We start from the raw sequence: 22,200 nt of genomic DNA, 5'->3' as shown, positions 1-22,200 counted from the left end.
CTTTAATATCATGCAGTAAAACACTGACGGAGTGAATGATGTATGTCGTCATGAAACAGAGACCCTCCCCTCCATATCCAAACACAAGTTGCCACAGGAGACGCATTTAAGCAACCAGGTGTGAACAGTGATTTGTCTCACTTGACCACATGTGATCCGATCACCCGAGACATCGTAATTCCAGGTGAAAACAGGGTCATTAAGTAGGGCTAGGAATTGCCACAGACCTCCTGATTCGATGTTACAATGATATTTAGTTGCTGATTTGATATATATTGCAATTCTTTAAGTGCTGCGATTTTATGTTATATTAGCTGTGTTAACCTCATTTTTAGTAAGAAATTATTTATTGAAGAGTAGTTGTGTCTGACATTCATTCACTCTTTAATACAGAAATTGCATGTAAAAAATAGGGATGTCAAAACTACCAATTTTCATAATTGATTAGTCAATGTGTTGTCTGAGATATATATCTTATGCCATTTTGCTTGTCTAGTAAATATATCTTGTTTTAAGAATGTATAGATATTTTAACGGGAAAACAAGACAAAACACTAATTAAGATTTTATTTTTTACATAGGCATTATGTCCATGTGACCAGTCAGATGCGTTTCATAGGGATATATGGATGCTAAGCGCAGCCCTTTAACAGGGTAACTAGTGGATATGTAACAAATAAATAGGCTTGATAACTATAATGTCTTATCACACAAAACTTTACTAAAAGTAAGAAACAATAAAAGCTTCAATACAGAGCAGCATTAAAAAAACAATTATGTGCATTCCAGACTCAGAATGACACACTTCAATGTAACCAGAGCTCATGGAGTCACAGAGCTATCCTCGCTCCGCATTCAAAGTGTATAGCTGTTAGATTATAAATATTGCAGGGGCACAACATTTAGTTGACAAATCTGCAGAACGACTCGGGAAAAATATTCTCCACTACACTTCAAAAATAAACCTGTGGATTCTGCATAATAACAGGAGCATTACCCACAGCAGTGTATTTGAAGTCTTGCAGTAAACAAGTGGTGCTTTGGTGGCTGTAGCAGCGGTGCATTAAAGGACTGCCCGTAAAGATTTAGAGAGATGAAACTTCTTGGAAAACCTGTTTGTGTGGAACTCTGCACAAATATAGCTTCCTATTGTCCATCCATCCATCCATCAGATTACTATATTAAGCAAAATGTGTTATTTGTTTTAATTAAATTAAAAAAGTATTTTTCATCAGAAACAGTTTTTAAAATCGTTTGTCTCAGGAATCACGATTTGTAACCGATTCAAACTGGCTCATAAGAGTCTACACTGTTTTAGCTGAATGTTTGTTGTGTATTTTTTATATGGTACCATTTTATGGTTTATAATTGAATATTATAGCACAGCAGGGACTAAAAACAGTTCAAGGAACGAAAACTAACAAAATTTTTGCAGAACGTAACCGAAAACCAGAAACATTTTTGATTTTCATTTGTTCCGGAGTGAAAACTTTAAATGCTGGTAACCAGTTATAACCGGTTAATTTTGTTCTGATAATTTTTTCATGAAAATAAAGGCTAAAGGGTATATCACAGTAAATGTTTGGAACTACACCACTACATGTTGCCCGAAAAAAATGAAATGTGCTTTGACCCTGAAGGGTGCGTTACACATTTCTTTGCCTAATTGCCCATTGTGGATGTCGCAGTCTGTGAATGAAGACATTTTTAATAGCTATGTATATAAATACCACATATACATGCATGGCTAAGCCAGATACAAGGAAAACATTATTAGAGGTAAAAATACTTTTCTCAGATGTTTCCAAGTCTTCACTAAATTATTGTCAGATATGATGCAATAATACAGATTTGATGGTGCTGGGTTTTGACTTAGATGCAGCTCTGTAATAAAAATTATACTTAACTGTAAATTAACTGAAGGCTTGTTATGATTTCTATGCTGATAAATCCATCACACTGGAAATAATTTAATAGCTTTTTTTACCACCTATTTTGGTGAGGTAAGTGGCTTATTTTGGGTTTTTCCAGTCTAGGTTGCTTGTTTATCTTGTGAGATCTGGCAACATTGCAATTTGTATTTCACCCACCTATTAGCGCAGAGTATTGTCACTTTAAAATGAACGTTATTAACCATTCTTTTGTTTTGTTCTAACCGGTAACCATTTGGAAAAGAGGCTGCGGAACCTTTGAACCGGAAAAATAGCTTTTTTACTCAGAACATTTCGTTTTTAGTCCCTGTTGCACAGTGTGGTCTAGAAGACTGTGTTTCACACCATTTCAGTGTTAATCTCCATGAAAGGGAAGATATTTTAACCTTCCCTGGTTGATGCAATCAACAGACCTTTTCTCAAAAATCTGTTAGCACGGAATTAGATAATCATGCTGGCTTTTCAAAGACCTTAAAACACACCTGCGGTCATGTTTGAGTAAATTCAACTGTTGCTCATGTTCTCCCTCTCACACACATACAGACCCACATTTTCTTGTGGAGCAGGGGTGTTAATTTCACACCTGAGGCTAGGCCATTTGTGACCTCAGAACCTGTAAGTCTCTGGAGGGGTGTGGAATTCTCTAGGGTTCAGGTCGTAATATGAGGTTTCCTGCAATATGGAACGCTTTCTCTGTAAAGTGACTGACATGCATTGTTGTGGCTCCATCCTGTTTCCTCTGTTGGTCTTGGCGTACATGAGAGGAACCATTCATGCTTTGAAGGTTACTCGGTTCATGTTAATCTAGAGGAGAGACTTCTGATTGAAAGCTGACATTGGAGGTTGCTTCATCCCTAAAACATTTAGGTGTTTCCAGGGCCTCTTTATCAGGAATATGCTAAGCTTGTTTGGGATGTTATCAACCTGGTCCCAATAATCATGTTGAAGGAAAGCTCACACTCACTTAAAGCTGTAATTAATGAGGGATATTATAAGCATAAAACTAGATCATGTACTGTGTGTTTTTGCCCTGGAAAAAGCAATCCATTGCCTTCTCTTACTGCTTCATATAATGTTTCCTTCTTCTCAACCGTTTTTCACTGAACGGGTGGTCTGCCTGGTTATTTTCAACTTTAACACAATTACAATGGTTTGAAAATATTTAACCTATGTCTGTCTCATGAATTGAAAACCATTGTTAACTTGGATTATAGCTTATAAATGGTTACAGATTGTTTTATACTGCCCTTCCCCCCAGAGCTGGAGTAGGTTAACTCTTTCCCCGCCAAACACAGAATTTTCCGTGTTTTATGAAAAAACGCTTCCCCGCCAAACACGGAATTTTCCGGGTTTCCGTGTTTTAGGTGTTATATGGTAAGGAAGACCCCTGCGCATGTTTTGAAAGAGTACGCAACTCTTTGATCAAAGAAACAGACTGCGATCGTCTCAAACATGAAGAAGTGGAGTATTGAGAAGCTCAAAATATCAGACATAAACATGCCTTTTTCTCAGCTTTTTGTCTGAAATGTTGTTTTTTGACAAAACCGACCTCTGTTCAAGTCGCAATAAAAAAAGAACAAATGAAGATAAAATAAAATCGTTTTTTTTTTGCCTAAAAGCAGAGGCTCAGATCTTTATTGTGATATATAGCATCTTCATATATTCATGGAAGAAAATATTCTGCGGGCCATTAAAGTTTAGCGAAAATCGTCAAAAACCCTGGCGGTGGCTGGCAACATTTTTTAAAAAACGCTGGCGGGGAAAGAGTTAATGAGAAAAAGAAATGTTCTTGCTTTAGTTAGTATAAATGTTTCAGTATATTTGATGTTCTACGCTGCAAGTTTTTTTGTGGTTTTAAGAAAAAAAGATGGTTATGCCGGCGTATAATGCATAACATTGAGACCATTCTCACATATGTTCATAATGTGTAGGGAAAAAAAACACCCATCAAATTGTCTAGATGCCTCCACACAACTAGGTGGGAAAAAGTATCTGTTAGTGTAACTTCTTACAAAAACATTGGTAATCACAAGCATGTGATTCTGTCACAGTAAATGAGTTAAAGAACAAAGCACACTCTGAAAGTTGCCTCCTCGTAGTTCAAGGTCACACAATCCAGTTTTCGTTGGTGCACGCGGAAGATATTTTAAAGCTTCTCGGCTTACAATTGTTTTGAATCTAATTTTCAGATTTTGGCTAAACCAATTACAGTACATTAGGCCTAATACATTTTAAGGGGGATTTTAGTAAGTGCTATAATGTTTAAACTGTGTAATATGAAATGTACTGAAAATGTGCTTCACTAATCTTTACTGTAGCTTTGTTGGGTATACAAGGCCCGAAAATTGCTTCATTTTAATTTGTCAATGTGTTCTAAAATGTTTCAGACTGCAATTTATATAGCAGTACCTTTTGCATTTTAAAAAATGGCGGGCCCCACAACCACCAAAGCCTACCCTCCCACTCCCTATGAGAGAGCTCCCCTGCCACTGCCATAATGCCAGGGCACACATGGTCCTTCATTTGCTCTAGGCAAACAACTGATAACAGCTGTCAGTGACCACGTTTACATACACTTAAGAAAGCGGGTTATTCCAGAGTTGTTGCAGAAAGCGTCATTCTGAAATGTCATGTAAATGAGAATGCCGATTTCCTTATGCCACTTAGAGTATTAAGAGAAAGTGGTTTAATACACCTAGGTTTCTTCCGGAGAAAGCCACTTATGTGACATATACATAAACACATAAGCAGCGTTCAAACAGGTTTTTGAAGAGTGCACATGTGCGTGGAACAAAGCAAATAGCAAATGTCATAGGATAGAGCCTCAGAATATTGTCTTGGAAACTGTGGGGCCTTTGGTATAAAAGGTTGAACCACTCTGCTAGATGGTCATCTTTGACCATTGTGCCACGTTTTACAGTTTTTTCAGCGTCTCACACAGGAGCGTCTCAAGACTCATGCATTCTGTAATTTCTGTTCTATCCTTTGCATTACAGCTAGCTTTTTTAATGAAAGAACGTGCTCAGTCTGATTGGCTCCTAACATATCCAGTTTAATGTCTTTAGCTCATATACTGTATGTTTAAATATGGAATTTGCAGATTTCCCCACAAAATCGGCAAAGAAAAGGCAAAATGTATCCCCAAAAAAGTTAACAGATTCCATCTGGGCCTGGCATTGTCAAAGTATAGATTATATATAGAAGTACCATCAGAATATCTGTACTGGAATAAGTCAGTTTACATTTTGAGCACCCTGAATGTTCTGTTGCCTCAGATGAATCACTTATGTTGTTGTATTCATCATTTGTAAGTCGTTTTCGATTAAAGCGATTGCTAAATGAAGTGAATGTAAATGTTGCTTGAATTTGCCCTCAGCTATTCAAAGCTGTGTTAGTTGGCCTGAAAAGAACCCTCCTCCCTGCTTCAACATATCATTAGTGCTTCAAGTCATGCAGTGTGCCATCCACAAAACATCACACAAAAGCAATACAGAAGATGATTTGGTTGATAGTTTTAAGTTGATTGTGAGGATTGAGCAGATTACCTGTCTGAGACCGTATTTACCTGCAACTGTGAAGCCCTTATGAACCGTGTTGCCTGCTTCTCTAGGGTGCTTGATCCTGGAAATGGAGAAGTCTTCTATTCTCAGAGGTCAGGTAGAGAGCACATGAAGAATCGACAGCTTTGAGAGGCAGACTTGGACAGTGTTCAGCATCACTCTTTTGAAAGGCTGCTTTTGTAGCTGTGAAGGCTCGCTGTTCCTGTGTGAGGCTTAGGTGAGCCACACAAGGACCCCATTGCCCAAACACAATAAAGCAGCAAAAACTCAAACACACGTGTGCACATGCAAAACCCACTTACGCATACACTCGTAATTCAGAGGCCTTAGTTTGAAAACTGTGAAGAAGACTTCAGGTGTTAAAGGTTGAACTGAAAAGCATTTTGATGTCGAGTTAACAGGACAGATGGGAGCTCAACATGTGTTATTGTAAATTCCTTTCATAGAGGCTAGTATATATCATTGATTACCGTGAGACTTCGTTTGAGCCTATATGAAAATGGTGGAAAATTTGATTTTGTTATTGGAAGTGAGTTAAAGCTGAAGTATGTAATTTCTGCTACATTAGCGCCACTGAACAGAATTGCAGAAATAAACAATGTTATCAAAACAGATTTCTGAATATGATTTCAGTTGTTCAAACAGTCAGATAGTCCCACCTCCAACTCAAGCTATCGGTTGAGTAACAGGGTGGGTCTAAGCGGGTCTCTCAAAACAAAAAGGAATTTTTGTAGCGCCACATAGACACAGTATTTACAGTTTTCAAGAAAATTAACCTATGAATGGCTTACTTGTAGTTGTCTCTGCGTATTAAGTTGGGATAGAAGCTGGGAAGCTTGGGATACTTTTTGATACAAAGCTCCAATTTGCATTCAATACTTGTGCTATTTAATTCGTTTCATTGGATGTTTGATTAGGAATTTCTAGAGTTGTTCAGTGTGTTTATGTCTATGTGTATAAATGAAGATTTTAAAAATCTAGAACGTTCATCTGAATGTCTTCTCACTTTCACAGTGGGTGGCAGGGTGAATCAGGAACTCAAGTACACGCGGCAGAAGATTGGAGAGGAGGCCATGTTTAGCCCTCAGCTCATGATTCAGACACCGCGACAGGAAGGTGCTAACATTCTGACAGTGGAGGCGTTGAAACAGCACCTCGATTCCGCCATAAAGGCCAGCAGAGTGCACATTTACATGTACAACAGGTAATGCCACTTGCCCAGCAACCACTGTGGTATTAAGAGTGATATTTCTGTAATGAAGTAAATAATGAATTGTGTGATGCTCATTCGTGGTAGCTTAATCCTCTCTGCTCTCAAAACTATTAAAGTTCACCCAAATTTGAAAATTGTGTCATGATTTATTCACCCTAATGTTGTTCCATTCCGTAGGACTTTTGTTTTTTAATGCAGAACAGAAAAGGAATTGCTTAAATTAATTTTTTTAATTCAGTGGAATTGCTTTAAAGCTTATTATAGGACCCAAAAGGATCATAAAAGTAATCCAAGTGATTTCTGCATCATATTCCAAGTCTTCTGAAGACAGATGATAGGTTTTGGTGACAAATAACCAAAGATTTTAGTAATTGTTAGTAAAATGAAAAATCTTAATCAGTTCATTCACAGTGGAGAGTGCTAAAACATTTGCGTGCACTTGCATGCCACTGTGAACAATCATCTCATTTTCATCTCATATTGATTTTCACCAATAAATGGCGTAACTTTAGGGTTGTATCTCACCAAATCATATTATTGATTTTCACCAATAAATGGCGTAACTTTAGGGTTGTATCTCACCAAATCATATTATAGGCTTTCAGAAGTCTTCGGTTATAATAAGTAAGTCATGATAGAATTTTATTTTTTTGGAAGTTTCTCCAAGAACCTTGCTACCTCTACCTTTTACAGTTCATACTATTTCTGCTGTTGTGTTTTCAGGCAATGGAAATTGGAACATTTATGCTACAAATCAGGAGAACTTGTTACAGAAACCAATTTGGTGGACCAGGTAAGAAAGAATATTTACACTTAAAAATTATATTTTAGTAGAAATGTATAAACTTGAGAAAAGGACTCACTCATTACTGAATATTGTGACTGTAATAGAGATTCCTTCTACACAGATTATAGAGAAATTGCACCCATGTCTGATTATCACTCCTTTGGACTGCTTCTGGGAAGGTGCTAAGCTACATTCAGGAACAGTCTACCTCCCGTAAGTTACACTCACCTTTCTGTATTTACTTGGAGCATGTAATATTAGATGCTGCCCCACCTGGCTCTCGCACCTCTTACTTTAAGTGCTGCAGTCGAGTGAAGTGACGCAAACTGTGCGAGAGAGTTTGAAACTTCTCCGGGTGATGCACTCTCTTGCATGGAGACGCTCGTTTCTCGCGCATGTTTGCCGCAGCTTGACGGCTTGAGATACATTGATATATGTATTTGACACAGTGTGTATCATGAAGGAATCAGCCATATGCAGCTCTATTTGGAAGAGAGAGTTTGTTTTTTGTGAGTTAAAGATGGATCGAATTCAAATGATCAAAAAAGTGAGAGAGGGCAGTAGGGCTGCCACTAACAATTATTTTTATATCCGACTAATCTAATGATTATTAGAATGATCATTAGACTATTCAGGCTATTATTGCAACGATTAATCATTAGCACTTAAATGACTATTCAGCTTGTGCCTCAACTTAAAAGGATATATTAAACTTGCTAACCAACAATAAAGAGGACAAAATCTTAAAAAATACTTATAAATGACATTCATTGAATTAAAGGTGGAAAAACTAACTGGAAAAACTAACTGTTTAATTCATTAAAAATTTCACTACAAAAAATCGTATTGTTATCAAGTGTTTTTGTCTTGTTTTCCATTTAACAATATCTAAAAATCCTTAAAACAAAATACATTTACTTGAGAAACAACATATAAGATATTTAGACTTGCTTTAAGAGAATGTATCTTAAATATAAGTGTATTTTGATAAGTGTATTTTTTCACTTGTTCATACTTCTGCCAGTGCAGTAAAGACAAATTATACTCATATTCAAGATATTTGCTCTAAAAGCAAGTCTAAATATGAGGCTTCTTTGGTAAATGTATCTTGTTCTAAGGATTTTTCGATATTTTAAAATATTAATATTAATAAAATATTATATTCAAAATTCTCCGATAACAATTATTTATTCTGGAGTATAGCTGCTAAAGTAAATGTACATAAGAAGTTGTATATATTTATATTGGAAAACAAACCAAAAATTTTTTTTTTGCATTGCATAATGGGCCAAGACTACACTCTCTCACCTTTTTGTTCACTTGATTTCGATCCATCTTTAACTCACAAAAAACAAAGTCTTTCTTCTTTATAGAGCTGCGTATCACCGATTTTCTTTACTATAATCACGAAATCACTATAAACAAAATCTAGCTGCAGCAAGTGTGTGCCAGTGATGAGTGTCTCCGCACGAGACAGTGCATCAGCCAGTAGAATTTGGGAATTCTGTTTTTCACGCGACTCATATAAGCGGCTCTGACCACACAGAAAATACGTGTTTGTGCTTATTTATACAGCCAGCTTCCACATTATTTGAACTTTAATAAAGGATGCATTAAATAAATACAGTATATAAGGATGCAGAGTTTCCTTTTTTAGACGCTCTGACTGGCAAGTTCCGCTTTATTTCACGACGACACTGCTTCTGTATTCACTTATTTGTATTATAATACTCTGCGATCTACATCATCTTAATCTGTTTGGAAAATTTGGAGTGAGTCTGAACTGTGAGCTGTTCTTTCTTCCTCTCCTCAATCAAGTGCGAGCTGAAGTGCTGCTCTCCAGCATCATCATTAGCGTTTCATGTTGTGTTACATGAAATCAGACGACTATTCAACAACAACAATTTTTGTTGTCAATTTGTATTGTCGACGTTGTCGATAATATCGTCTAATCATTTCAGCCCTAGAGGGCAGTCTTAGCCTATATTATGCTGCTAAAAAATACGTTTTCCAATATAAATATCTAAGGCTCCTTTAAAACAAGGTATATTTACTCGAGAAGATATACTGTGGAAGATTTTACATTTATTTTCAGAGAATATTGAATATAATCTTGAAATGTATGTATTTTGTTATAAATTATTATGTTATATCATAAATCTCCAAAATGCGCATCAAAAAATTATATGCTCGCTTGAAGTGGATACATAGTTTATTCGATAAGAAGAAATGCACATAAATTATGATGGAAACACATTTACCGAATAAACTCCTATTGAATTTGTTAGGGATTAAAGTTGCACATCAGAAAGTTCATGTCACTGAAAAACTTGTTCAATACTGGACTAACCAGCGGGCCAATCATCGAATCTGAAATGTTGCTCAGGTCATCCTGAAATAACGGTGTCTAGAAAATCCAAAGCCTACAAAGAGCTTGCAGAGCAGATAAGTCGAAAACAAACTTGAACTGTACGGAAGAGAAGGTATATTGACACTGTTGAAAAATATCTTCTAGATCCGCACAGTATAGTCATAAGGATGGATGAACGCACATATATAGTGCTCCCAGAAGTGTGTGTCACTCCCAAACATGAGACAGAGTTTTTTAGAGTGTTTTGTCTGTGTGCTCTAAACTGCCAGTGTTTTATTAATAAAACACACAGTGGTTACAATTTCTCCGGAAGTGACGATTTCATCCTTATGAACACCCTTGGATGGAAACGCAAATTTATTCACACATTGTTTTTGCGATTTATATGTTTTTTTTGCATAAATAAAATTTGCAGCTTGGATGGAAACATGGCTAGTGAGGCACTTACAATGGAAGTGAATGGGGCCAATTTGTGTAGGGTTTAAAGCCAGAAATGTGAAGCTTATAATTTTACAAAAGCACTTACATTAATTCTTCTGTTAAAATGCATGTAATCCACTTAACCCGATGCACAATCTTAATTTTCGGTTAAGAGCTAATGATTAATCATTGCTATAATTGCTCGAAATGTCAATTAACCATTCAAGTGATCATTAGATTAGTCAAATTAGCATATTTAGGCTTTTGTACCGAAATTTCACTGGTATCGGTACCGACTACTGACATTTTGAGACTTGACAACTAGTGTTGCAGCGGTATACCGGTTTCACGGTATACCATGGTTTGAAAATTGAGGGTTGTCATACTATGTACATTTATCACCATACATTTATCTATGGTGTTGAGGAAAAAAATGCAACCGGACGGAGAATCTCACATGCGTGGGCGCATCTCCTTTCCTCCTTGTCTGCCTGTTAGACTCGTCAACTTGCGACACACACACACAAATGCAGCGGAGAAAATGTCAGAGATGAGCGAGGCTAGGGGGTCTGACATGAGTGCGTGTGAGTTAAAGCAGTGTTTCTCAACTGGTTTATTCGGACTGGGTCGTGGACAGCAGGGAAAGAACAATGTCATGGTTCTCCCATTGAAGATATTTCGGCCGCCGCCCAAGTGACAGCCTATTTAGGACTGCCAAGGCAGATTTAATGATAATCTCGCAAACAGCTAAAGCAGACATGGGCAACATATGGCCCGCAGCTCATTTATCATAAAAGTGTTTTTATTTTTCATTGGATATTTCAGTTAACTTGCATTGGGACCTCACATGTCTCCACAAGCGTTTAACATACTCATGGTTGCCAGATGAGAGAGGAAACACCCCCAGTTTGAGATTTATACTTGCGCAAATTGGAAATATTGCACCTAATGCTATACTTATTGTGTGCAATCTGGCAACCATGCACGTCTCGCTTTCCCCTTTGAACAAACTTAGCGATCTGTAGTGCAATATTCTGCTCAAAGAAAAGTGTTATACGGCTACTCTGTGTCCATTCTTGAGGCTGCTTGTGATGTTTGGTGCGACTAATTTTGCAGGTAGCTAAACCTTCTGAGTGATTAAATTAAATATAAAAGTAGATCTCGGCATCATTGACATGCGAACAAAAGCAAGCCAGAGACGAATATGTAAATGTGTTTATTATTTGTGCAATTTAGAAATGTTGAACTCACTTCGCACCTGTATGTTAATCTAACTCTTGCAGTAATCATTTATCATAGTCATGCAGTCTGTGTTATTCAGTTGTCTGCTGAAAGTCAACGTTGACATCAACAACAAAAATAATGTCACTTGATGCATGTCCTTGTACTGGAAAACCATGAACAAAACTATGCAACATAAAAGGAAATGCAACCCAGGATACATTAAATACAGGTTATGTTTAATTTATGGCAGGTCAACCCTTGATTTCCAATGTAAAATCTGTCCTGAAGCAAAACCAGTTGAGAACCACTGAGATAAAGATACAGACAGGAGTAGTCTGGTTGTGCTGTCGAGTTCCTACGTATATGTTAATTATTAATAATCATAGGACATTACTTCAAAAGCTCACACAGCTGATGTTATTTTTCATTTAGTAGTTAATTTAACATATAAACTAACATGCTTTAGTTATATAATAGGGATGTCCCGATACCACTTTTTCCACTTCCGATTCCGATATCGGAAATCTCAGTATTGGCCGATACCGATCCCGAACCGATACAGTGTTGTTATTTTACATAATCAGTTTATAATATCTTTACAGTATTGTGTGGAAATAATTGGGTGTACTCTTTAATAGGCTATGTAAAGAGTTAATGTGTTACACATTATTTCAATATAAATGTATAGCTTAAGAAACACTTCATTATTAACTAGCATACTGGCACTCCCTGAGTTCTGATTACACGCACCTGCATATCATTAGTGGCTAATCAATGACTGCATAAATAAATACCCCACTTTCGCACGCGCACACACACACACACACACTCTCTCTCTCTCTCTCTCTCTCTCTCTCTCTCTCTCTCTCTCTCTCTCTCTCTCTCTCTCTCTACACACACACACACACACACACACACACACACACACACACACACACACACACACACACACACACACACACACACTCACTTTCTCACTCTGTGCCTGTTCTCATCGATAGTATTTCTGAGACTCCAGAACTTTCTACTATGTCTATCATGTGTCTTCATTATTGCCTGCATGTATCATAAAATTGTTTTGAGTTATCTCTTTCATCATATCTATACACTGTCTGGATATTACTTACCTGCTGTTTGCCACTCTGCTTAACTGAATTTACTCACAATATTTACATTACTGTTTCAATCCTCTGCTCAATAAACCCTGCTACTGAGTTCATATCTCTGCCTCTCTGTGAGTCTCCCGTGACAGCTTTAACTTTTAAACCCTCACCCTTTTTATTCACAGTTTAATTCGCTTCTTAATTAAATTCTGGTTAAATGCACCTCCAGAGCCTTTCTAAGTCCATATTATAAGTGAACCAAACTGCTGAGCATCTACATCTGAGATGTTCGTTTGTAGCGCACAAATATTGTGCACGGGTGAAGGCCATAAATAGCCGTGCGCGTGTGTGTAAAAGCACCATTCACTATCAGCGCTGAAGCTGCGCGTGCAAGAACATATATGTTTACTTATTAAACACAGCCTATTGCAATTCACAGAGCTATCACGTGGCTTCAAGTGGCTTTGAATAAAATGCACTAGTCATATGAACCGCTTTAATGGTGTTTTAACAGTTCTTTTATGTCATTTTTTAAGCTTGACAGTAACGAACATGACTAACACAGAGTATCGGATTTGGGTCGGACCGATACCCGATCCGTCTAAAAACGTCAGTATCGATGCGATACCGATCTAGGTATCGGATCGGGACATCCCTATTATATAACATGTTATATTTACATGCAATTTTGTATCATGTTTATAATTCGGTTTATTATTATAATAAATAAGCTTTCTTATTTATTAGAGAGACTTTTTTTACACATACTTCAATAAAATATACAGGTGAAACTCAAAAAATTAGAATATCTTGCAAAAGTTCATTAATTTCAGTAATTCAACTTAAAAGGTGAAACTAATATATTATATAGACTCATTACAAGCAAAGTAAGATATTTCAAGCCTTTATTTGATATAATGTTGATGATTATGGCTTACAGCTTATGAAAACCCCAAATTCAGAATCTCAGAAAATTAGAATATTGTGAAAAGGTTCAGTATTGTAGGCTCAAAGTGTCACACTCTAATCAGCTAAACACCTGCAAAGGGTTCCTGAGCCTTTAAATGGTCTCTCAGTCTGGTTCAGTTGAATTCACAATCATGGGGAAGACTGCTGACCTGACAGTTTTGCAGAAAACCATCATTGACACCCTCCACAAGGAGGGAAAGCCTCAAAAGGTAATTGCAAAAGAAGTTGGATGTTCTCAAAGTGCTGTATCAAAGCACATTAATAGAAAGTTAAGTGGAAGGGAAAAGTGTGGAAGAAAAAGGTGCACAAGCAGCAGGGATGACCGTAGCCTGGAGAGGATTGTCAGGAAAAGGCCATTCAAATGTGTGGGGGAGCTTCACAAGGAGTGGACTGAAGCTGGAGTTACTGCATCAAGAGCCACCACACACAGACGGGTCCTGGACATGGGCTTCAAATGTCAGACGTCTTACCTGGGCTAAAGAAAAAAGAACTGGTCTGTTGCTCAGTGGTCCAAAGTCCTCTTTTCTGATGAGAGCAAATTTTGCATCTCATCTGGAAACCAAGGTCCCAGAGTCTGGAGGAAGAATGGAGAGGCACACAATCCAAGATGCTTGAAGTCCAGTGTGAAGTTTCCACAGTCTGTGTTGGTTTGGGGAGCCATGTCATCGGCTGGTGTTGGTCCACTGTGCTTTATTAAGTCCAGAGTCAACGCAGCCTTCTACCGGGACATTTTAGAGCACTTCATGCTTCCTTCAGCAGACAAGCTTTATGGAGATGCTGACTTCATTTTCCAGCAGGACTTGGCACCTGCCCACACTGCCAAAAGTACCAAAACCTGGTTCAATGACCATGGTATTACTGTGCTTGATTGGCCAGCAAACTCGCCTGACCTGAACCCCATAGAGAATCTATGGGGCATTGCCAAGAGAAAGATGAGAGACATGAGACCAAACAATGCAGAAGAGCTGAAGGCCACTATTGAAGCATCTTGGTCTTCCATAACACCTCAGCAGTGCCACAGGCTGATAGCATCCATGCCACGCTGCATTGAGGCAGTAATTAATGCAAAAGGGGCCCAAACCAAGTACTGAGTACATATGCATGATTATACTTTTCAGAGGGCCGACATTTCTGTATTTAAAATCCTTTTTTTTATTGATTTCATGTAATATTCTAATTTTCTGAGATTCTGAATTTGGGGTTTTCATAAGCTGTAAGCCATAATCATCAAAATTATATCAAATAAAGGCTTGAAATATCTTACTTTGCTTGTAATGAGTCTATATAATATATTAGTTTCACCTTTTAAGTTGAATTATTGAAATTAATGAACTTTTGCACGATATTCTAATTTTTCGAGTTTCACCTGTATGGTTTCAAGTTTCAATTATAATAAAGTGTTTGCTAAAAAACAAAAATAATAATAATCTGTTTTCCCTAATAATAGTAATTGTGTAATATCGTATACCGTGAAATTGTGATATTTCTGAGATGGTTATCATACCGTGAAAATCTCATACTGTTGCAACCCTAATGGACATATTTATACTCTGAATAGAGCCATATTGACAACCAACAAATAAGCAAACTTCAGTTTAAAGGAAAATGTATTTGCTCCAAACAGGGCATACATGTTTTTTAGAGAGTGGCGAAAAGGGGATTTCACCATGCTTATTTGATTTATTGGTGCACAGTCTACAGTGCTGTTCTCGAAAGACCTTCATTGTGATGGTTAACTGCTTCAGGCCCCACACAATTTTTCCACTTTAGCTGCTAATAGCTCCTTGTAACTGTTACACTGTGCAGACAACCACCAAGTCTGCAAAAGTTTTTCTGCCCTCACCCCTCCTTCTCTCATTTTTACTGTGTTCTGGTAGGGGTACTTGGAATAATGACTAAAGCCTGGTTAGGCACATACTATGTGGTATGAACTGCTTTTGGTCTGCCAGCAGAGCCTTCTGTGAACAGACACGGTGAAAGAGAGGGGCTAACTGAAGGAAATACATACAAATAAAGAGAAAGAATAAAAGAAAGAGGGATAAATAAGAGAATGGTGGTACAGGGTTGTGATAAGCCATCTAACAACTGACTTGATATATGTATTTCTTTAGCTGTTATGTTCTGTCTTGCACAGTTCTTTGAGCGTCCTGCCATAAGGGTTTCATTTGTAGGAAACCTTGTCACTTTAAAATAATTAGACTTATAAAAATGCGTCTTTAGACCCCTGCTTTCTATTCTATTGCGCTTCGTCTAGCTTTTTTTTAATCCAGTAATGTACATTTTATGTAAACGCCCACTAAAGGCCCATTTATATTTATGTTTCTTTTAGTCCGCATACAAATTATGACAAAATGCACTGACCTTTTTGTTCTTCTAAGGTTTTCGTTTGGTGATACTTATTTTTTTGCTTATATACCTGCAATTATTGACCTAGGAAAACTTGGCTAGTCAAAGAGCAATGACTGGTTAAAAGTAATTATCGGTGAGGTTTGGACTTGATATTCTTTTATATATTTATTTTCCTTAACGACACCCTGGGTAGTATAAACGCAGGGTGCTTTTGCCCCTAACTATTCTTTTGAAAAAATTGTGTTTTTTTACATCCATGGTGTTGGAATGGAAACGAAAAGCCTGTTTGACAGAGATAGGCTTAAATAGTTACTCACTAAAGAAATTATTAATGGTGCAGAGAGGAAGGCAATCTGAGGATAGAGTCAAACATATGGGGTGGGACAGGAGACTGGTTGAAGACACAGCAAGAGAAGAGGGTGCAGAAAACCCAACTGAGACAAGATGGCAAAGAAAGCAAGGGAGGTTTGTGAAACTGCTGCGTTTTGCTGTTAATTGTGGGGAGATACCAAGGCCTGAGCGGGATCACCCAGCACTGCAGTATAATTAGAGGGGATAAAAATCAGATGAGCAGATTGATTCCATTTTCTCAAAGCTGTTATTATGGAGGCAGGCTGAAATCCAATCTCAACTACTTTTGTGCTGCCATTCTGTGATGTACAGTGCCCATCGATCCCTAAGCCTGCAGAATTCCATCGTCAACCATTATTTGCCAAAATATTTCAAGCACGCCCATGGGTAAGACAGTCCACCACCTTAAGCAGGGCTTAGTCGGTGGTGCTCCTTGATAGTTGCCATTTTGCAAAATTGTTTCTCAGCAAACCTGACTCTCCACATCAGATGATCTTTGGTATACCGGTTTTAGTGGGATGGTTTTGCATTTGTGCAAAGCAAATGACAAAGAATCCTTTTGTTCCTTGTCCTAATTCTGCTTAATACCTATTCTAAGTTAAACCAAGTGCTGCCTTTTGACTTAGATGATTTGAGATTGGTATACAAAAAAGTTACAATTTCAAGGTTATTACTTTAACCTCAAACAATAAAAGTTTTTATACTAATTTTAACATATGTAATGGGATGGAGTGATAGCATAATCATATGTATGATTAAACAGCATTATGGGCCATTCATACAGGCCACATTCTTTTGTATATATTTTCAGATGCATCGCAATCTACATATCTATCGATTCTTAAATCCCTAGATTGATCTTTAATTTTGTGACAACCCATTATAATGCAAGTTAATCACTCACATGTGTGACCAAATCATGCACTATGTGACTAAAAATGTCTATGATTAGCCACTGGCTAGCAAATGTTCAGATTTCACTCACCAGTGACAGAGTAGTATAGTGGAGAAGTTATTAGTCTTTTCACTGCATGTTGAGAGTAAAAGTTTGGTTTAACTTGTTCTGTGTGTCCAAAGATGAGATCCACGGACTCATATGTCATTTAAAAAATGTCTCTCTTAATACCCTTTCTTTTTTTACAGTCAGTTGTTGATTAAAACTATCAAAAAAAGAAACATTTACTTCTAATCACATATCGATGCACTAGAGAAATTACACACATCTCTTCTTGTTATATGCGCTTACTGGCTGATGCTGGTAGTCTTAAAGAATCAGTATCGCTTTAGCAAGTGTTCTAAATATCAATGTTAATACTTCTAAAAAGTAAAAATTATGCAATTAAACAATAAAGATGTTACTAAAATACACTCACCTAAAGGATTATTAGGAACACCATACTAATACTGTGTTTGACCCCCTTTCGCCTTCAGAACTGCCTTAATTCTACGTGGCATTGATTCAACAAGGTGCTGAAAGCATTCTTATGAAATGTTGGCCCATATTGATAGGATAGCATCTTGCAGTTGATGGAGATTTGTGGGATGCACATCCAGGGCACGAAGCTCCCGTTCCACCACATCCCAAAGATGCTCTATTGGGTTGAGATCTGGTGACTGTGGGGGCCATTTTAGTACAGTGAACTCATTGTCATGTTCAAGAAACCAATTTGAAATGATTCGAGCTTTGTGACATGGTGCATTATCCTGCTGGAAGTAGCCATCAGAGGATGGGTACATGGTGGCCATTAAGGGATGGACATGGTCAGAAACAATGCTCATGTAGTCCGTGGCATTAAAACGATGCCCAATTGGCACTAAGGGGCCTAAAGTGTGCCAAGAAAACATCCCCCACACCATTACACCACCACCACCAGCCTGCACAGTGGTAACAAGGCATGATGGATCCATGTTCTCATTCTGTTTACGCCAAATTCTGACTCTACCATCTGAATGTCTCAACAGAAATCAAGACTCATCAGACCAGCCAACATTTTTCCAGTCTTCAACTTTCCAATTTTGGTGAGCTCTTGCAAATTGTAGCCTCTTTTTCCTATTTGTAGTGGAGATGAGTGGTACCCGGTGGGGTCTTCTGCTGTTGTAGCCCATCCGCCTCAAGGTTGTGCGTTTTGTGGCTTCACAAATGCTTTGCTGCATACCTCGGTTGTAACGAGTGGTTATTTCAGGCAAAGTTGCTCTTCTATCAGCTTGAATCAGTTGGCCCATTCTCCTCTGACCTCTAGCATCAACAAGGCATTTTCGCCCACAGGACTGCCGCATACTGGATGTTTTTCCCTTTTCACACCATTCTTTGTAAACCCTAGAAATGGTTGTGCGTGAAAATCCCAGTAACTGAGCAGATTGTGAAATACTCAGTCCGGCCCGTCTGGCACCAACAACCATGCCACGCTCAAAATTGCTTAAATCACCTTTCTTTCCCATTCTGACATTCAGTTTGGAGTTCAGGAGAACATTTACCCTGTCGACTAATTGCAGACAGGGTAAATGTTCTGTAAAGAATGTTTGAAAACAGTAAAATGCATTATTTTTGCAATTCTGCACCACTAATTTGTATACTTCAGCTTTAAAGGTTATGTAAGTTCACATCAGGGTAATGTTTGCATCTTTTCTCCTGCAGTGGAAAACCCCCAATGCAGTGGACCAACTTTGATCCTATGGAATTCATTGCCGAGCTGAAGATGCTGAAGTATCGAGTGGACACCTGGGAGGAGATGCTGGTGAAAGCAGAGGTGGGTCATGGATACATGGACCGCCCCTGTCTGAACCCCACCGACCCCGACTGCCCATTGTCAGCCCCCAACAAGAACACAACACGGGTGAGTACAGTATGTATTATATTGCGAATAGCTGAAAAACACTTGCTATGAAGCATTGACGCTTGTTTTTTGTTCTTTGTTAGAAGTCTGTTTCTCAGTCTCAGTCTACAGTAAATATTCACTAATTAAGTGTTTTTAATTTTTTTGTATTGAGCGTGCCACTTCTTATTTATGATCTGTCATCTCCTTAAGCCTTTTGATGTGGCTCGTGTTCTGACTGGTGGCTGCTATGGGCTTTCCAAAAAGTACATGCACTGGCAGGAGGAACTTATCGTAGGTGGGACCAAGAAGAATGACAGCGGCAAACTTCTGAGGTAAGAGACCACTTTAAACACTGATGGCATTCCAAGAAATAGATTAAGCTTAATGTATTTATTTAAGCAAGATGAATAGTTTTGAGAGGGAAAGATACAAAAAGGAGAGAAAAATAGAGGTGGAGATGAGACATGGACTCATCAGCAGTGCTCTTTGAGAAATTAACAAATTTTTCAAGCATTATGTATCCGGTGGTCTGCTGATGGTTTACTTTAATAATACTTACACATTATTTGAAATAGATTGAAATGTATGACGGGCCCTCCTTTCTCTCACTCTCTTTTATTCTTTCTCTCTCTCTCATTTCTCACTCTCTCTTAAATACTCAAAGTATGAGGTATGTTTTTTTTCTCTTTCTTGGCCGAATGTAATCATTAGTAAACTGCATATTAGTATGCACTCTCACAAACTATAGGAAGCCCACGCCTTTTACCCCAAGATCTGACTATTTTTTTCCCCCGAAAGCTCTTTAGGCTTGAGTGGAGCCAGAATTCAGCGTCTTCACTATGAAAGAACATTGTCATAAGAACAAGTCCTAAGAATGAAAATATATAACCTGGAAACATTCTGCCTGTAGTCGTGTTTGGAATTGTCCACTAGGACTTTTGGGAAACTCATGGTTTTCTGAAAAGAGAAAGTTGATGTTGTTCAGGAAGTGTTCTTGGAAAAATTACAGTCCAAGAGTCCACTGGAGGGAGTTTGTATTCTGTCAGTTGGGGAAGTCTCAGCTCCCTTGTGAAACAATTCGACCAGAATTGTGTTTTGCAAGTGTTGGGTCACTATATTTTGTTGGGATGTGCCAGGGTGGTCCAACAACAGACTAGTCGATTAGTGGGATCAGCTACTAACATTAATATTTTGTGGTGGTGGTTTTAATGGTAAACGTAAATTCTCAAAAAAATTAAGAGATATAACTTCTTGGAGAACGTTTTTTGCATGTTGATAACATGCTATGCTTAACAGTGAATAACAGTGATTAACAGTCAGAATAGTAAAATCCTCTGTAAGAAGTTTAGTCTCTTTTATGCTTAAGGTTTAGTCTTTTTATGTGCAGTTGATACAGGAAATCTCTGCATCAAAAATACATTTGAAGACTAAATGAAATCCTCTGCTGTGAGTAATATTTCCATATTTGTGAGGTTATGTGGAGAGATTAAAATCTTTTGCTTGTTCTGTCTAACACTGCTTAAATAAATAGTTGCAGTAAAAAAGGTTTAAACTGCTTGATGTCATGAACTAGATATGTACACGCAATATTATCTTGCAGTTCTGCGCTTTTGAATGTGCAGCGAGGATCACTCTGAAGAAATCCGGTTACGTTAAAATGCATAATTTTTATGTTCAGGATGTGCATAAGCATTTTGTGCTGCTCTTTATTGTAGCCTTTCTTACTTTAAGAATCCATAATCAGTTCATTATCATGTTGGACTGCTGAGCTTAGCATTTCTATATCCCTCTGAAACATGTCTATTCGTGGTCATGTGAACATAACATTTATGCATTATTCTTAAATCCGACTAGTGGGCTAAATGTTCCAACAACTGACCGACTAGTCGATTATGTTAGTGCTTATATTCTTTCAGTTTCATTAATGAAGATCCCACAGATAAGTCAGTCAAAATGTACCATATTTAAAGGTCTTAATATTATACATTCTCTCATTACAGTGCTCAGGCTCTTCAAACCATGTTCCAGCTCATGACCCCAAAGCAGATGTACGAGCACTTAAAGGGCTATGATGTGGTCTCGCACATCAACTGGAACGAGGACAAAGCAGCTGCCATTCTAGAGGCCTGGCAGAGGAGATACTCTGAGGTAAATAGTCTTCACTCACCACAGATCATCTCATTGGTTGAAAGATCTTCACCTAAAGATGTGATGATGCTTGCAGGATGACCAGACTGTAGACTACTTCCTTTGTGAGACAGATGGAGATGAGAGTCAAACATTAACCCAAGCTCAGTACAAAAATACCACTGAATATGACAAAAATGAGATATTTAAAATATTTCCATATTTAATTTTTATTAATGAATTCTTAAATAATAATACATTTATTATTTAACTTGATATATTTCATAATCTATTGTGGGCCTAATTATGGGTTTAGACACCGTAATGACCATTTGATTAAATAATGGTTCATTTGAAGTCTTTGACATTAAGAATAAGATTATATGAAAATCAATTCTATGGGCAAAAATCAACCCTTCAAAAAATTACATTTCTGACACTAGTTTCTTCTGTAGTAATCTTCTGCCCATAACAAATTAAATATTTTAAGATACACCTGCATATACTGCCATTTCCTCTTATATTTCCGTTAGTTGTTCTAAAATACATAACTCATTCTAAATAAGTCTTTCATCAGTTTTTACCTTTCCTAAATTGAAACATGTTATTGACAGTGGTAAGTCCAACATTGTGTTTTCTTTGAACATGCACTCACAAATACACACTCATGCTGCGTGTGAAGGCATTCCATCTCGAGTCATAAGTAATGCATACATTCCAAAGATGCTGTGTCTCTTGAGGTTAGGACCCAGCTGTTTAAGTGCAGTCCTTCAAAGGGAGACACTTTCCTTTTTTTCCTCCTCCAACGGCAGGTTAAGTGTGAACTTGGAAAAATGAGGCACATCTGTAAGACCAGGAAAGGTCACAATGGGACACTGTAGAAATGCATGTTCTAAACCCTTCGTATGTATACTGTATGCGTTTTAAGATGGTTTTGTATCTTAAATAAACATTAGAGGATATTTGATTTGTCCTTTAT

General features: G+C 37.6%; 1 protein-coding gene across 3 annotated transcripts in view; it reads left to right on the top strand.

Moving 5' to 3' along the window:
* Positions 1–22,200, top strand: part of ptch1 (patched 1) — an 89,583-nt gene that overhangs the window by 18,134 nt on the left and 49,249 nt on the right. For 2 of the 3 annotated variants that reach the window (XM_052094023.1, XM_052094021.1), the window contains exons 3-9: positions 6,506–6,695; positions 7,428–7,497; positions 7,613–7,704; positions 18,241–18,297; positions 18,914–19,112; positions 19,305–19,426; positions 21,095–21,242. In XM_052094023.1, coding sequence (XP_051949983.1) covers positions 6,506–6,695; positions 7,428–7,497; positions 7,613–7,704; positions 18,241–18,297; positions 18,914–19,112; positions 19,305–19,426; positions 21,095–21,242 — 878 coding nt within the window. The remainder of the gene's footprint in view (positions 1–6,505; positions 6,696–7,427; positions 7,498–7,612; positions 7,705–18,240; positions 18,298–18,913; positions 19,113–19,304; positions 19,427–21,094; positions 21,243–22,200) is intronic. The other variant, XM_052094022.1, reaches the window with a different exon arrangement.

Source organism: Xyrauchen texanus, chromosome 27 (assembly GCF_025860055.1).
Source record: "Xyrauchen texanus isolate HMW12.3.18 chromosome 27, RBS_HiC_50CHRs, whole genome shotgun sequence".
Classification (NCBI taxonomy): Eukaryota; Metazoa; Chordata; class Actinopteri; order Cypriniformes; family Catostomidae; genus Xyrauchen; species Xyrauchen texanus.
The sequence above is the reverse complement of the archived record's forward strand: the minus strand, read 5'-3'. Positions and strand labels throughout refer to the sequence as shown.